General features: G+C 40.3%; 2 protein-coding genes across 2 annotated transcripts; both read left to right on the top strand.

The window, feature by feature from the left end:
- The first annotated feature begins 8,726 nt into the window (after window positions 1-8,726).
- Window positions 8,727-11,697, top strand: srm (spermidine synthase). The gene is made up of 8 exons (XM_080898430.1): window positions 8,727-8,919; window positions 9,235-9,355; window positions 9,432-9,524; window positions 9,612-9,765; window positions 9,886-9,969; window positions 10,170-10,315; window positions 10,470-10,592; window positions 10,697-11,697. Exons 1-8 carry the CDS (start codon window positions 8,789-8,791, stop codon window positions 10,712-10,714), a joined length of 870 nt encoding a protein of 289 aa, XP_080754556.1. The 5' UTR covers window positions 8,727-8,788; the 3' UTR covers window positions 10,715-11,697.
- Window positions 11,698-12,044: 347 nt separating this feature from the next.
- Window positions 12,045-15,460, top strand: sst6.1 (somatostatin family member 6.1). The gene is made up of 2 exons (XM_080898431.1): window positions 12,045-14,366; window positions 14,743-15,460. Exons 1-2 carry the CDS (start codon window positions 14,262-14,264, stop codon window positions 14,968-14,970), a joined length of 333 nt encoding a protein of 110 aa, XP_080754557.1. The 5' UTR covers window positions 12,045-14,261; the 3' UTR covers window positions 14,971-15,460.
- Window positions 15,461-17,415: the final 1,955 nt, after the last annotated feature.

Raw genomic sequence — 17,415 nt, 5'->3', positions numbered from 1 at the left:
GCAGCACAGTGATTAGTACTGTTGCACCACAGCAAGAAAGCCTTGAGTTCAGCTAATTTCACTCAGCTGAAGCCTTTCTGTGTGGAGTTTGCTTGTTCACCCTGTGTTTTGGGGGTTCTCTCCAGGTATTCTGGCTTCATCTGGCAGTCCAAAGACATGCAGGTTGTGGAGTCCACATGGTTGTTTGTCTCTCTCTGTTAGCCCTGCTGCATCAGGCTGGCGACCTGTCCAGGGTATACCCTCCTCTTGCCCTATCGTAGCCCCGCTGCGACGCTGATAAGGTTAAGTGAATGGATCGTTCAATCTCTGAATGACTTTCTACGTTTTTCATTGGCTGTCATTGTCCATTTACAGTTCAGTCTTTGTACCTGACGGTTAAAGGAATATGTTTTATTTCTGGCTGTAAATCCACTTAACACTGGCCTATGACACATTCAAGCTTTAAAAAGTCACCCGTATATACATAACAGACAACTGACAAGAAACCTGACAAGTGAAACATGAAAGAAATTTCAGGCCTAAAAAAAAGAACTGTCTACAGCAGATGATGAGTATCTGAATGGCAGGTCCTTAAGAAATAGGAAAACAATCCAGTAAAGACCTGAAACGGGACCTGAGATGCATCTGGACCTTCAGCTGATCCCTCTTCTCTTCACTGAACCCTCATCGAGAATGGTCTCAGTAGAAAGGTGACTGTCAAGAAGACGTCCTTAAGGGAAACCGTGAAAAAAGGCTGAGTTATGTCAAATTATGCAAGAACTGGCCTGAAATGATCAGTTGACAGGTTTTATGGAGTGATGAATAAATATTTGAGCTTTTTGGTCCATATTGTCATCAGTATGTACAGAGGAGGTCAGGAGTGGGGTACAACAATGAATGTCTGCAGCCATCTGTTTAACAGATGGGCGATCATGGTTTCAAGCAGCATTTTGAGCCTGTGGTTTTGGGATCTTTTTAAAATGGATAAATGTGCAAAAATAGCATCAGATTTTGATCCACCAAGCAATACTACCTGGAAAGAATGTGATTGGCTTGGTTTTTCAGCATAATAGTGATCACAAACACTCAATGCAGCAGAACCATACATGGATAGACAGTAGAGCTGCCACAAATGATTATTTTGATAGTCGACTAGTCGCTGATTATTTTTGCGATTAGTCGACTAATCAGATCATGCATCCATTGGATGTAAAACATACAGCTTATTGCACCAGCATGCATCTGCTCTTATATAACTATCATTAGCTTACAGCTTTAAGTGTTTAAGGTATGTGCTAACTAAAAATAAAGACAAGATGAGAGTTTATTAAATTTTAATGACACTTGCAGATTGTTTCGATGGAGTTTAATCTGCTTGACGTTTATTCAGCTGTGTAAAAACTCTAACTTTAATCTTAGCCAAACCGATTTAATCAGGAACCAATAAAATACTAAAAAAAAAGCCAAACAATAACATTTTTAAGTTATCTAAGTGACTTATATATAATGTTTAACCTGAGTAGCGAAAGACGGCGGTGGGTTTGAAAATGACTTGCTGGGAGTCCGGTGTTCTCACCGGCTCTAGTGAGCCTTGCCCCCGGCTAGCTATCGAGCTAGCTGGTGGGTAACAGACGTCTCCGAAAACGTCGGAGCGCTTTTGAATATATGTGGTGTCCTGATAAACTGAGCCGATATTTGAGGTTTACACAGCTACATTCTCGCCTGAAAATATGTTAATCGTTTATTTTGTGACCCAGAAAGAATAATAAGAGTAATATTAAAACTAACTAGCTGCCGCCATTGTTGATAACTGAGCTGGGCCGCGCTATGAATTCTGGGACACAGCTTCTTCTTCTTCGGGGTTTAACGGCAGCTGGCATCCTTGTACATGCAGTGCTGCCATCTTCTGTTTCAGTCCGTTATTACACTCTTAAATCCTACTACTTATTCCTGCGTCTTTTGGGATCTTACAAAGCCTCAAACGACGCGTCGACTATTAAATTAGTCGTCGACGATTTTAATAGTCAAAGTAATCGTGACTAGTCGACTAATCGTGGCAGCCCTAATAGACAGTGAAACACTATTAGTCATGGATTGGCCTCCACGGAGCCCAGGCCCTAACGTCATTGAAGCAGTGTGGATCATCTTGACAAAGAATGCAACAAAAGCAGCCAACATCCAAAGAAGAGCTTTGAATGTCCTTCAAGAAGCCTGGAGAACAATTCCTGAAGACTACTTAAACAAATTACAAGACAGCTGCCTAAGATCAGGCTGTAAAAAAGGCTGTATATTGTTTGTTTGACATGTCTTCGTGTGAAGCACTTTGTAACAGCGTTTTGGTCTTAAAAAGTGCTATATAAATAAATTTTACTTACTTACTTACTTACTAAAAGAATAAAGGTGGTCATAACAAATATTGACTTTCAAGATTGTTAGAATTGCCCAGACTCTGTTTATGCCTTGTATTCTGTATTTCCATGGAGGTTTGCATTTATTTCAATAAACTGTTCCACGACTCCTCAACATATAAATTTGACTTCATTAAAGTTGTTTTACAAGTTTTACAAAATGTAAATATTGCAGTAAACAGTCCCATTACTGTTGCGTGGCACGGAAAATTTGGGTTTATAACATGAATTAAGGTCAGCACACTTAACTTGTTTGCTGACTTAGTGCTTATTTTAACCTCTGGAAATAACAAACATTAGGGCCAACACTATGTAGAGAAACACTGGGAAAAGAATATAATATCTACATCCATCTAATATATCTAATCAACCAATAACATGCCATGTAGACAAAGTCAAAAGAACCTGCTGAAGCTCAGACTGAGCATCAGGAAGAAAGATGATATGTAACTCTGAACATGGCGTGGTTGTTGGAGTCAGATGGGTTGTTCTGAGTTTCAAAAATTGGTGAGTGGTGAGTTAGAGGTGGTGTAATGGTGTGAAGGATATTTTATTGGCAGACTTTGGGCCCTTAGTAGAAGCTGTCCACCCCACAGTATAGCCATCTTCTCATGTCTTCTTCCAGCAGGATAACACACTATGTTCCAAAGCTCGAACTACTTTCTTGAACATGACACTTAGTTCATTGTACTCAAATCACAGGATCTCAGTCCAAGAAAGGACCTGTGGGATGATGTGGAATGGAAGATTAATCTCAGAGTAATATTTCCAAGCATGGTTGAATCTGCGCTGCAAAGAAAGCAGCTCTGAAAGCAAAAGAGGATCCAGCTTCATAGTACCAAGGTGTGCCTAATGAAATGGCCAGTGAGCCTTTACAGATTCTGTGCTTGTCACAAAAAACTTAGTTACAAATGATTGCGAGAAGATGTCAAATTTGACGCAAGGGGGCCTTTCATTAATGTCTGACTGACGGTCCCAAGCTTTACATTGAGAGTCAAGTAAAAATTCACCACATGGCCCAAACGGAAAAAATAAATAATAAAATAACTGCTGTTTTTCATTTTCAGCACAATGAATCTTATGTTTCACTAACAGCAGGCTTTGATACGACATCTAGTACTATGTCTTGTCCTATTAGCTGTGTTTTAGTTGGCCTGCACCATTAAAAATGCTTTATTGGTAACAGACTGCAAGCAATATGTTTGCGCTGCACCTTTGGATCACATGGACTTAAGGTTACAAACTTTAATATGATTGTGATCTTAGCTTTCATTTTTCGTTGCTTGCCCCTTCAAGTTTGAATTGTTTGCTCCCCTTTAGCATATTTTACTTTCTGTTGACAATGACAGGTTCTTGTTTAAACAGATACAAACATACTTTCACAGGAAACTAAATAAAGCGCCTCTGCCTGTGTGAATTTCAGGTTTGTGTTTGAGGATTAGAGTATGAGGATTAGATTTCCATTTTTCTGCCAGCAGCCATTGAGGTGCCTTTTTTTATTTAGCTTTGAACTTTTTTGTAAATTTTCTTGGCTTACCTAGACAAGTTTGAATTGTGTGCTCAGCTAACTTTTGCCTTTGGGTATAACACTCTGTCGTGAAGATACTGAGCCTAATGTAAACAGACTAAGAGTGCACTGTTGCCTTGTGCAGTATAACAGCTGAGATCTGTCCTCACAGTCCATTTAGAGTGGCCGTTCTGATGTCAAACTGGAATTGCAGATATTGACATTTCAGTCTGAGACAATCGTTTTACTGTTTTAAACTCAAATGCTTTTGAAATTAATCCAAGTAAGTAACTACCATCATTTCGGGTTAGATTGGGGTTAGGATTAGGGTTTGGGTTGGTCTGAGACTTACTAAGAAAAATACCTCCAAACTGACCAGTTTTTGTTCAGTCACAGCAAATTAAATAAATAAATAAATAAAAATACAAATTCTGCGTCAGACACAAGTTTCCATAGTCAGCCGGTCATATGCAGGTATGTTGATATATAAATAAACATGATGTAAATTTACTGTTTAAGCTTTGGTGCTCTTGTGCAGTATGTCTTCTGTACTAAAGTCTAAGTTTGAAAGAAAAAAAACAATAAAAGGAAATAAATATTTCTTGTATGTCTTTGCATGACAGTGAACCATACTCTAAAAGGTGGGCGTTGCTACAACGAGGCTACAAATTCTAAAACATAGATTTTAACACAGGCATCTTCAACCCAGCAGGACAGAAGATCTAAACTTAACACAAAAAGTAACAAAATTCATGTTTGGTCAATTATTACTCTATTGTAAAGATGCTTCTTTACAATAAATCTTATACCATTGGAAACCAGGTTTTTATTTTTCCTTAAACGGTGCCACCTTTGTAAGGAAAATTTCATTTGTGGGTTGCGCCTATGAAAAAATTCCATATTTTCTCTGTGAATGTCAAACACCTTGTTTCGTCTGTGCCGAATTGGATGATTACAGTCGAAACAGTCGAAACAAGACACACTGACAATTTAACAATTTATTGATTGAACAAACAGGGGCCTCTGTTGCATGTGGAAGAACCATAAACAGCTGCAATGGCTTGCCACCTCCTCCTCATGCTGGTTACCAACTTGGTCAGCACCCCTTTCCTTCAACCACTATTTGTCACAAGACAGCCAATGTGGTTGTGTTGGCTGTTAAGCCTTCAATGTCTTGTTTATATAACTAAGTTCATGTAACTGCCAAAGTTTAGAGGCAGTTTCCCAAGAGAGTGAACAGTGTTTAGAGTTGTTTGTTATTGTTGTTTTATTCTTATTTTATGCAGTCATTTGTGTGAAGTTAGCTCTGTCACAATTAGAATATGAGTGAATTGAATCTTGGCTAAGACAAGTTTTTTCTCTGTAATGTTTGACTGACACAATCTGAAAGTTAGATGGGAAAAAGCTTCAGAGCACAGTTATTACTTTACAGTGTTTCGTTTTACAGGCAGAAATGAACCAAACGCAGACCTTTGACCACTTTTGCATTTGCGCAAAAGGTTTTGGGTGGAGTACTACTTTTTTTTTCACGCACGCTCATTCAAAGGAGTTTTAGAATGTATCTTCACTGTTAAATGTTCTTATTAATCTTATTTTAATAAACAACACTGTCATACACAAAACTAGGGTGGCACTAGGGGTGTAAGCATAGCTGGACTGGCCATCGGGCATACCGGGCATTTGCCCGGTGGGCCGCTGGCGATTTTTTGTTTTTATGGGCCGATGGATTTTTTTTAATTTTTTTTTAGGAAGGGTATATATAATGAAAGGTGTTGGATTGGCCAATTGGTCATGATCGACTCTGGGCTGGACCAATTACAGCCGAGGAGGCCGGATGCGCCCTCCCCCCTGTTTAGCAATCACGTGATTTTCGCGCATTGCATGCCGGGAACTCGTGGCAAAACAATCCAAGTACCGCATCAAATGCAAGCGTTTGCAGCACCGCAAAACGTTCATTCTCCGGTTCCAATACCTTCTTGTTTTTTCTTTGCCGCACAAAAAAGGAATGTACAGAACAAAAGGAGAACAATGCCGGTCCGTACAAAGACAGACTCGACGAAAAGACAAAGAAAAGATACGAAGAAAAATCAAAGGAGTGAAAGGGTCAGACCCTTACGAGCACACAGAGGGACAAAAGACGTTAGCGTGCTGCCCAACTTTCACCACGCTCATATTTATAATCATACGGTTCTTGGAGTGAGTGCATACACTCATGAAGTTTAGTAACTTCAGGTCACTGCAACAAGCCCAGGTACAGTTTACCGACGGATGGGTGTACAGGACCTTGAAATGCACCGTGTAGAACGAAAGACCATAGAGCTGGGCGATATGAGATTTTTTCATATCACGATATGTTTTTTTCATTTCAGGCGATAACGATATCTATCACGATATAAGCCAAATAACTATATTTGTAAGATTTAAATGTGCCGTTGCTCACAAGTAAAATGTGAAATAATCAGCAGCTTGTTTTTATTTAAATATTTATTTCCCATAATAAGTTCAACAGGGTAGATGTACTTAAGGAACATGAGACTTTTTCAGATAAATAAAGGCAAATATTGCAAACTACACAAAAGGCAGCCGCTAAAGCGTTTAAGTTTCAAAATAGAACAAACAAAACAGACTAAATTGTCAATTCCACTTAGAAACAAAATATTAATTCTAAAAATAAATCTTAGTTTGTTTTACAGAAGAACAGACAAAACTGACTAACTTTTGTCAATATCAAATAAACTGAGAACTAAAAGGAAATTCTCAATCTCTCCTTGTTGTATAGCTTAGCTTTTCAAACAGTTTTAACAGTTACTTTAGTCTGACAAAAGCCGAATGACGAATTAGCGCTTCCAGTCAGAGACTGAGGCTACGTCCACACGTACACGGGTATTTTTGAAAACGGAGATTTTCCGTTTTCGTTTTAAAAAATAATCTCGTCCACACAATAAAGGCAGAAATGAAGGAAAACGCTGCTATGAACATGCCAAAGCAGCAGGTGGCGCTAGATTCCTAACCGTGCAGAAATGTTGGCCAATCAGAAGTCTAGAAGCCTCGGTGGGAAAAAGTAAACAAAGCTGGGGCATAGAAGCAGAACCGAGTCGTATGTGTGGACGGACAGTAACTGTGTGTATATGTAAGCATTTAAACACTGCAGAGAGTAGAATTAACAGTAACAGTATTGTAGAAATTCATTTCACCGAAACAATAACGTGGCGCACAGTGTGACGCATGCACCAGTTTATTGTATTTCCAGACTTGCTTTCGGCACAATTTACAGTGCACGCTACTCTATTTTTTGTCAGACTTGAAATAGCCGAAATACCTTCACACTACGGAACTTCTATGGCTCTTCCGTTCGACAATCTCTCCGGCATTGGAACCATCATCTGTTTTCTCTTCGGTCACGCTCGGTTGATTTTTCTAGTCGGCACACTCATTTCCTCCATTACGCGCTGGCTGCTTCCCAAACAAACACACGTGCGGCTTGGCACTTGTGCTGTACGTAACAAGTCACGCGACGTGACGCTGCGGCTGTGATTTGTTCGGCTCTGCGCTACTCAATTTGGATTGGCTGACCTTTTTTTTTTTTTTTTTTGAGGACAAGAGCGGCGAGGTCTATCACGATAGCTTAATTTCTCTATCGAGTAAAAGTTATATCGCGATACATATCGTTATCGTTCTATCGCCCAGCTCTAAAAGACCATCGTACGAACAAAGGTAAGTTTACCAGTCTCACAAATCGTCGTCATAAATACACATTCGTTAACCGTTTATTAATAGGACCTTTGAGCTCAACGGTAATTAATTAGTAGTGGAAATAATTTCTGGTAGCATTACAGAAATGTAGCAGTGACAATAATATTGTATGCTGTAATCGCACTGGACAATTAGTGATACAAAACAACAGTTTTATCCTGTGAATAAAAGTATATGTTTTTGTCAATGTACCATAATAACAGAAGCGAAACGCAATATTGTGTCAGGACAATTTACTATTTATGCACAATAAATAAAGGAGCATAGCGCGACCATTTCTGTTCAGCGCCAGACTTGTAACCTATATCACCAATTATGTTAAGAAAAAGGACGTATTAACTACTACAAAACTCTGATCTTTGTGGGAATGCTTGGAGCAGACTAACATGTGAGCTGGAGTGTTCTGGGACGTTATATTTGGTATATCCAGACCATCTGTCGGCTCTTACTTCGGAAACATGGCTTAAAAAATTTCTCTTCAACTACGTAATCCGATAAAAAAAAAAACGATCTCTTTACCCGTCGGCTTTCCATGGCTGTCATGCGACCAGCTATTGCAGTTAATAATACAACAGCTTCTTGGCATTTTTTGGGTTTCTTTTTATCGCTAGTACCTCTTGCCACAAGTTCCCAGAATCCTTTGCGGTTTTACCCCTGAATGACGTCACATTTTCAATCTTTATCCTGGTGGGCCGGGCTCTAGTCAAAATGCCCGGCCGATTTTTTGTCCCAGTCCAGCCCTGGGTGTAAGAGATCATTTTAGGGTGGCACATGCCACCCCATGCCACCCTTCAAGATCCGCCCCTGGAAGAACATAACAACTGACTGTTAAATTTCCTTGAAACTATCAAACAGGCATACACTTGTCTCCCGCACCCTGGTGTCCAAACTCACGGGTGTGTTCACACGCCAACTTGGTTGCGCTTCACGTGGGCTGCTCAGCTCGTGGGCCGTGCGGCCGCTGTGAAGTCAAACAAACTATACGAGAGAACCTGCCACGCAATTGGTTAGCGTCGTGAAGACCCAGCTACGTCAGCGCCCTCCCATTCGCTTTAAGAAGAGGGCGTCAAGTCTCGCGGTTAGTCAATGTGTTTGTCGTCACTCTTCACTGCCACGCTTCCAAACACGGTAGGCAGCTGTCATGGACCACATTAAAGATGGATGGTTTACAGAGTCTTGTACGCTATGGCCAGGGCAAGCAATGAGTCTCCAAGTAGAGGAGGTCCTCTACCACAAGAAATCCAAATTTCAAGATGTTATGGTTTTCAAGAGGTGAGAACAGTGAGGCTAACTTCACTTAGCTAACGCTGCTAGCTGTTAGCTGTGCTCGCACTGAATGAGCAACCTAGAGCATGATTTTTTTCCCCAGATGGTTGAAAGATACGACGTTTTTTAAGCTTGGCTCGTGATTTGCATGTCATTGAAACTTTAGTGTAAACTTTAAGGGTAACGCTAGATTCATTTAAGTCGCGGTACATGTATTTGTTTAATGGTACTAAGCATGTGGTTACACATCTGAATCCTACGGAAGCTCTTATGTAAAAGTGATCCTGTTGCCTCATGCTGTGCTGTAATGCTACTTTCCAGCAAAACCTACGGAAATGTGCTGGTGCTGGATGGAGTGATCCAGTGCACAGAGAGGGACGAGTTTGCCTATCAGGAAATGATTGCAAACCTTCCCCTGTGTAGCCATCCTTGTCCTAAGAAGGTATTTCTCGTAAATGTGAAACAACAGTACATTCGGGATATTTCCAGCTGTGACGGTTATATTTGCATTTTCACAGGTGCTCATCATTGGTGGCGGAGACGGGGGTGTGCTAAGGGAAGTGGTGAAGCATCCGCTGGTGGAATCAGCGGTTCTTTGTGAGATAGATGAGGTAGGAGCAACAACTCTGTTAATTTATGATGTAGGGATTGTCCTCTCTGCTGCCTTTGATGACATTTTTATGTTGTCTTCTCTTTAGGATGTGATTAATGTGTCAAAGAAGTTCCTGCCAGGGATGGCCAAAGGGTTTTTCAGTCCCAAGCTCACCCTCCACATTGGTGATGGCTTTGAATTCATGAAGCAGAATCAGGACGCCTTTGACATAATAATAACAGATTCATCAGACCCAGTGGGTAGGTGCTGCTTAAAGTCCCACAATCCTTGTGTGTCCAAAGAACTAATCAAACAACACAAATACGGGACACGCTTTAACGAGGCAGTCTCAATTAGAATCTCTTTAATTGTTATTTCAGGACCTGCTGAGAGCTTGTTCAAGGAGTCTTACTACCAGCTGATGAAGGCAGCATTGAGAAGTGGCGGAATTATTTGTTCCCAGGGTAAGTTTATATTTCACTGGACTTGTGCATTAAAAGCTGGCTAATAAGTAACATTTTGAGTCTGCTGAAGATGTTACTGTTATTCAGTTAGTGAATGGATTATTTTCTGTTGAGATTGAGTAATGCCAAAAGATGGGAAAGTAACACTTTTTTTTTTTTTTTTCTCCCCTCTCCCCGCCTCTTGCTTTTGTAACTGACAGGCGAGTGTCAGTGGCTCCATTTGGAGCTGATAAAGGAGATGCAGACCTTCTGCAAAACCCTATTCCCTGTGGTGGACTACGCCTACAGCACCATTCCAACTTATCCCAGTGGCCAAATTGGATTCATGCTCTGCAGTAAAAATCCTGTAGGTGTTAAACTGTCATTCTCAGTTTGTCATCCACCACACTTCCCCAAGTGTTCTTGGATTGCCTAAAAAAAAAAAAAAAGAAAATGCAAAAATGTTCCATAGCATAACAGTTTCTCCCTGATCATCCTTGTGCCTTGTTTGTTTTTTTTAGGAAACACATTTCAGGGAACCAGTGAAAGCACTGTCAAAAGAAGAGAAGGAAAGTATGAGCCTTAAATATTACAACCCTGAAATTCACAAAGCGTCGTTCGTTCTCCCAGAGTTTGCAAGAAAGGTAAGTTGGTTTCAAATTTTAATAGTCTGTCCCACACTTGGGGGTGCAATCCACACAATGCCGAGGGGTATTTTCTGCATTTCACCTGGTGTCTTGTCTGACAGGTGCTCAGAGAAGCATGACCAGCAGCAAAGGGCCATGTGCATCCTTCAGCCAACCCTTAGAACATGGATAAACAACCTTTTTCGATGGCTTCTTGAACTCTACGTAGTTAAACGTCATCCCAAGATTTTCAGTTCAGAGAAAATATTGCTTTTTGAGCCGGTCTTGCACACTCTTGTGTTGTCTTTCAGTTCTTCATGTAATTGTCTTATCTGCATTTTGTGAAGCAAACCTAACCTCATTCTGAAATGTTGTTTTTGTTTTTAATTCTGTTTTCTGTAAAACAATAAATTACACATAGCACAACATGTGTAATTGTTACATGGAGTATAGGAACCGCTCTACCATTTACAGGTCAAGTGAATAATACTTTGGCAGGTGGCTTCAATTTTATTGTGTCTGATTGGTGTATGTAATCCTCTACTGCACATTTATTTTGTGACCTTTTATTATTTTGATATCTTGTCACAATCATGGTTCAGAATACTGTCCACTACACAGAAACCCTATAGTGCCTGAAACTGGTTGCGCATAACCTACCAGTCTTATGGTCTCCTACTCAGAAGCTAAATGGAAAAAGATCCCTTTAAACAAAACAAAAAAGCACCTAATTGGTTTAGTTAAGGCTCAGCTTTGAGCGTCAGTTATCGAATACTGTAAAGAGATCACATTACATGCAAACTTAGAAATGTTACCAGAGCTGTCCAGTCCACGAATAGTCTTAACATGTGAATTCATTATGCAGTTATAGCATGCAGTATTGGGTCTTGATTACTGGGTGTACTGTTTGTACTGTGTAAGAGTCTGACTGCAGGATGTGAGATCGTTTCTTTAAATGGAAATGTAATAGTTCAGTGATTTGAGCTAATGTAAGACATGATTTACTGTTAGCTATGGCTACCTTGACTCTTTACTGGGACATGGTGTTATACCTGAATGAATGAATTTGTCTTTTTTATAAGAATCATGAACTGTAATAAACTGGTAACGCAAAATTAATGGATCAATGGCTGGGTTATGTTTTGTTTTTCGAGGTCTGCATTTTCCAACCACGCTTTCAAGCTGCTGTTTGCTGCAAATGGTGAGCAGGTTCTGTGGGAGCAGTGTAGTGTTGAGACACGTGCAGCTTTGGTATTCAGGCACCAGGTGGCATCCTTGAATCTTTTATGTTTTAGGCCAGTCTCCGCGTTGGAATTATACTGCTGAAATTCTTTGAATTAGAGAAAAAAGCAGTCGGACCCTCTGAGCTGTTTAGTGTTTCATGATGGGAAGTGTCACTGTGGAACTTACCATTCAGTTGCGTCAACTCAAACTACTGTGCAAAAGCTCAGTCTTCACCAATATTTTTTTCATTTTTTTATTATAATGGGACCAACCTGCAGTTCACTGCTATGTTGTCACGCTGCTTTTACACAGGAGCTGTGCCCATAGCTGGATGATAAAGATAATTTGTGCTTGTGAGTGTTAATACTGTAATATAGGAAATGAAGCACATCTCTATGGGCTTGTGTTCGCACCAATGAAGCGACAGCCATGAATTTTTAATTTGACTGGGTTTTAATCTCCATACCACAGGAACAAAACTTGGGAATACAATAGACTGACATTAAAATTTATTTCTTCTACAGCTAAATTGGTGGCTTGTTTCCACGCGTACAGATTCACCTGTTTGTTTGATAACAAAAGCATAAAACCCTTATATGATCTGTGAGTCACTTAATTCTCAGCCATCTATTTCAGTTACTTGTTGAGGTGGTGACTCAACAACACGTAATAATGAAAATGGAGATTTTAATGCACATTAATGCAATCTTGGAGCACCTATAGTAGTCGCTGGGGGTTCCTTAAGTGTTTGAAGTCTCTTGCAGTGTCATCTGCAGATCCCTTTAAGCTGATGTTGCTGTATATTCCTCAAACACACTGAACTGCCAATACAACAATTTTTAACAGTCAGCTAATCTTTGGATTTGCTTTGGGCCACCTTCAGATCTGCAGAAATCAACCCAGAGACTGTTGTGGAAGCATGAGAAATCCATTTGAACATATCAAACGAGGCATACGGGAATACGAGCGCCGCATGTTCCCTGCCAGCAGCAAAACAGTGAATCCTGTAAACTCAACTTAACTGTGCTTTTTCATGAAACGTCTCACAGGTTGACAGCAGATTCTCACACACTTTGAAACAAGGTCATCTCAGACAAGAAAGTATAATTAACTTCAGTGAGACATTTACCTCGTACACATTTTAAATATATATAGTATTAAATGTTTTTTTTTTTTTTTGTTAAGCCATAAAATACAGTTTATGGTGTTCTTTGGTAAATAAGTTTATGTTATGTCACTATATTAGACCTATAAAATATTACTTTTTATGTAAGCAAACTTGATTAGTAGTTAAACCTGTGTAAAGAGTTGAGGAATTAATTTTTACTTATAATGTATGTTAATGGTATTGTGTAGAAAACCTCAGTGGCAGTTTTAGAATCCATTTGTCGTGCAGTGCGTCTGGTATCTATTGTGAAGCAAAGGACATTAATTCGTTTTCGATTCAGAGACGCCACATGCATCAAATCACGGGGCCCATGTTAATGCAAAGATAACCACAAGATCCTTATGGATCAGCACTAAACTACTGAACACTGCTGCTTCCTTTTTAACAGCTATGCTAACTCCACGAGATTGGTGATGTGCATTTCCTGAAGAGATTTCGGCGAGTCAGTGCGAGTGTCAGACCGTTCAATTGCAATCTGCAGGTGTCAAAGAGGCATATAGAAGCAATATGACAGGAATAGGATTTTGCCCGGGGTAGGGTGCCAAACAGCGGCCTGTGTTGGGAGTGGAAGATAAGCTGGCTCATGGTCAATTTGTATCTCTTTTAGATCTACTTTGACTCCTGCTACAGGGAAATGTGGCCACTTTATTTAAGTGCTAAAAATGGTTCAGGCATATCCGTTGGTATCACACTTTAGATGAGCTGTGGAATTGTCCGTCCACCTGTCTGACAGGTATTCTCTGAGATTGTCTATCGTAACTGCGAACGCATTAGTTGATGTCAAAACCTGGTAACGGGCAATTGACGTCGTCGTGCGCTGCAGATGTTTCCTCCCGATGAATCACATGTACGCAAGCCATCTCACAATTTGTCAAAAAGGTTAACTTTTAAACGGTTCCATTTGTTGTGTCCTGACCTCTTCATCTCTCCTCCTCTTTCATGCTCTCCTACACACCCCCAACGACATCCACACACGCGCACACACCCTCCACCCTCCGTCATACACCCACCACCCTCTACGTCAGTGGCAAACACGAAGGGGGTAGAGGCGTATAAAAGAGTGAGGGGCTTTAGAGGTAGAGCTGAAGAAACATCAAATCTTCTGAGCAGCTGCCACCAACTGCACTCCACTTTTTTCTCTCCCATCGTTCTTCTCTGGATCTCCGGCTAGTCTGAGCTGCTCAGACTCTCCTGCTCAGACACACACACACAGACACACACAGCCACACTGTCTTTGTGAGCCTCCTGCTCCTGTGACTGTAGCTCTGGTCGGTCACCTGCACTCCTGTCACAGCATGCAGCTCCTGGTGGTGTTAGCAGCTCTCATGGGGGTTGTGTTCAGCGTTAGAGCAGCTGCCGTGCTTCCTGTGGAGGATAGGAGCCCCATCCATGTGAACAGGGTGAGGAGATTGTTCGTATTGCTCATATTAGTTTGATGTTTGTTTGTTTTTTACTTTGAGGTGTAATTATTAATAAATGTATCCAGTTACTACATGGGAAATAGTTTGAATGATTCGAATTTTGAAAACAAAAATGTAACTTACAATAAAACAAAATCTGTGGTTATGTAAATAAATAGTAAGATATTTAAAAATGGCTTTTTTAAATTGAATTAAAACTGCTTTTAACTGACATGATTAATATTGTCAGTATATATAATTTAAAATGGGAAAAGTATTAATGATCTGTGAGCATCACAGACAAGTGTTTTAAAGTCACACTTCCATGATTTTTCCTCCGTGATAATATTATCTCTACTTTCTGATTCCTGGTTAGGAGCTGAGCAAAGAACGCAAGGAGCTGATCCTAAAGCTGGTGTCTGGCTTGTTGGATGGAGCTCTGGACACGAACATGCTGCCGGGAGAAGCGACACCTGTGGAGCTTGAGGAGCCGCTGGAGTCTCGTCTGGAGGAGAGAGCTGTGTATAACAGGCTATCGCTTCCCCAGCGTGACCGCAAAGCTCCCTGTAAAAACTTCTTCTGGAAAACTTTCACCTCCTGCTAACAGTGCCCAAAAAAACCCCCACTCGGCTCCGCCTGCCTCCGGTACTCCTTCTGTTCCAGCTCTACATAAACTGTGGTAGACCTCAGCTGTACATATCATCTACACCTGTCACACATGCAACATCGATGGACTTCACTGAGACAGTGTGTCTGTTTGAATATTAATTATTTATGTATCTATTTATGTATACAATGTATGTAACAGTTTCTTTCAGGGTCAACAATAAAGCATGGATATAATATTTAAAATGGTGATAACAGTTAATTACTTTTTGTTTTTTGAAGGTCAAATTTTCCTTCTCCTGCTTCTGTAAAACAAATGCAAAGGCAGATTTCTTAAAAGTGTTGTAGCTGTATTTTTCTTTGCGACTAAAATAATCGAAATATTTCACGGCTTTCCTGTGTGCGAATATTTTTCTTTCTAAGAAACATTAAGGCGCAGCTGTGCCCTGTGGATACGGAACTTCTTTTTCAAAAGCACATCAAACATTATTTTCTTTTAAGTCTTTCTACTTTACCGGCATACACACAATAATAACCAGGGGCAGCAATACTGCTACAAAGACTGGATTTTCTATAACTATGAAGCATTAAAAAAGGAATAAACTGCCCCCTTTTATTTTTAAATTAATAGCCTTTTACTCATCTATAAATAAAACTATACCGTAAGTGAATTAAGTCAAAGTAGCTTGAGTATTAGTTCTTATTAATTCCTCACCACAGGTTGAGGGAGACGCTTCAGTGACTTATCACAGATCGTTAAACATGTCAGCATAATAGGAAAGTATATAAATCAGAAGCTCCTCCCGTGTTCACACAATCATGATACTCTGTTTCAGAATATTATGAGCAAAGTGGGGGGAAAAGGAGAACGGCTGTCAAAGCACATCAACAAAAAACAATAAATGAAGGAAATAAATGAAAAGAGCGTAAAGTCAATATAAGCAAGAAAAATCATGTTGCACTGATGACAGTCTGACCTCAGCGTTTAATAGAAAAAGCCCAGAAAAGGCTTTGGTTGCATGTTAAGATAATGAAGCGAGACCTCCATCAACCTGCTAATACTCTCTCTGATTCTGACTCCCAGTCAGCTGCACGCCTGCCCAGTTCTCAATCAGTCCTGCTACAACTGCTCCACACCCTCCAGCCCTTCAGGCACGCTCAACCACCGTAAAATGAGTTTTTCTTAACCACTTATTTAGGGAAAAAGTGAAGTTGGTGCTGGCCGCAATCAAATATCGACTTCCAACTCGGGCCCACGGCCCCTATTAGCGAACTGATGGATTTCCTGTGATAAATGACATGCAGGTGAAATGTCCTGCTGTTCGCGCCCGTTCAAGCGAACCGTTTATTTTCACACGTGAATAAATGAACAATCATAAAAACGGAGCAACAAAAACAAACAGTTTAAGAGAGCACTGCTGAATAATGCAACAATCACAGGAGAACCTTTTGATGATTATTACGTTCCGTTCAAGGGTTTTAAAATTAACTGCCCTGGCTTTTCCTTTAAGTTTTGCCAACTTGTTAAACTCTGATGCTGATCACATCGAGCTGTCTGTTACATAAATGATAAACTGTAAGCATGAGGAATACTTTAGTTGCTGTGGTTCTGTATTCAAATTTGAGACTTGGCTGGTAGAAAATGGCACATTAGCAGCACAAAGTACATATGAAGGATCAAAACAACATTTACCCAACTAACCCACGGAGAATGGGCCGTTTGAACTTCTCTGCCAGCAGTAATTATTGCTCAATGCTTAGCAGAGTTTTACACTCACTAACATAAATGAGAGACTTAAATGAAAAACGGCAATTCCTAAATTTCATTACTCCACCGTCCACAGAAATCCTGAACACTCAGAGGAAAGGCAAAGCTCCGGTGCTGTCTCAACTGGGTTAGTGTCTCCTCGTCATCCTGCACAGAAAGAATAGCACCAAATGACTCATAATCATGCTTGTTTTACTGCTGCGAAGTTAACATTCACACTTCTGATGAAACATTAAAGGCCATTGTGAGGATATTTTTTCCTCCATTTATTGCATGCGTTTAAGACTACGCGAGAGGAAAGACTCGTCGGTCTATCCTAGGTTTTAACTGAACAAGACAATATAAAATCAGCTGAAAAGGACCACGTGACGGTGAGTTATCGCTCCGTGAATTTCAAAGCTGTATAATTACACGGTTCTTACAACCGCTGGGAACTCTGCTCCGTCGCTCCTTTTAACGATGCTGAATAGGCAAAGGCTCCTGGGAGCTGTCTTGATTACAGGTCATCACCTGGCATCTTGCATTCTTGTATTTGAAAAAGGAAAGGGGAAAAAAATATATGCAGGTTTACAGTCTGTAAGAAAACTAGACTCTGTTTTTCAATAGAATAGAATCGGTTTGAAGAATGAAGGAAAAATGTCAAACATAAAAACATTTCTGCTCCTTCAAATATAT

This window comes from Rhamphochromis sp. 'chilingali', assembly GCF_963969265.1.
Source record: "Rhamphochromis sp. 'chilingali' genome assembly, chromosome: 12".
Taxonomy (NCBI): Eukaryota; Metazoa; Chordata; class Actinopteri; order Cichliformes; family Cichlidae; genus Rhamphochromis; species Rhamphochromis sp. 'chilingali'.
The sequence above is the reverse complement of the archived record's forward strand: the minus strand, read 5'-3'. Positions and strand labels throughout refer to the sequence as shown.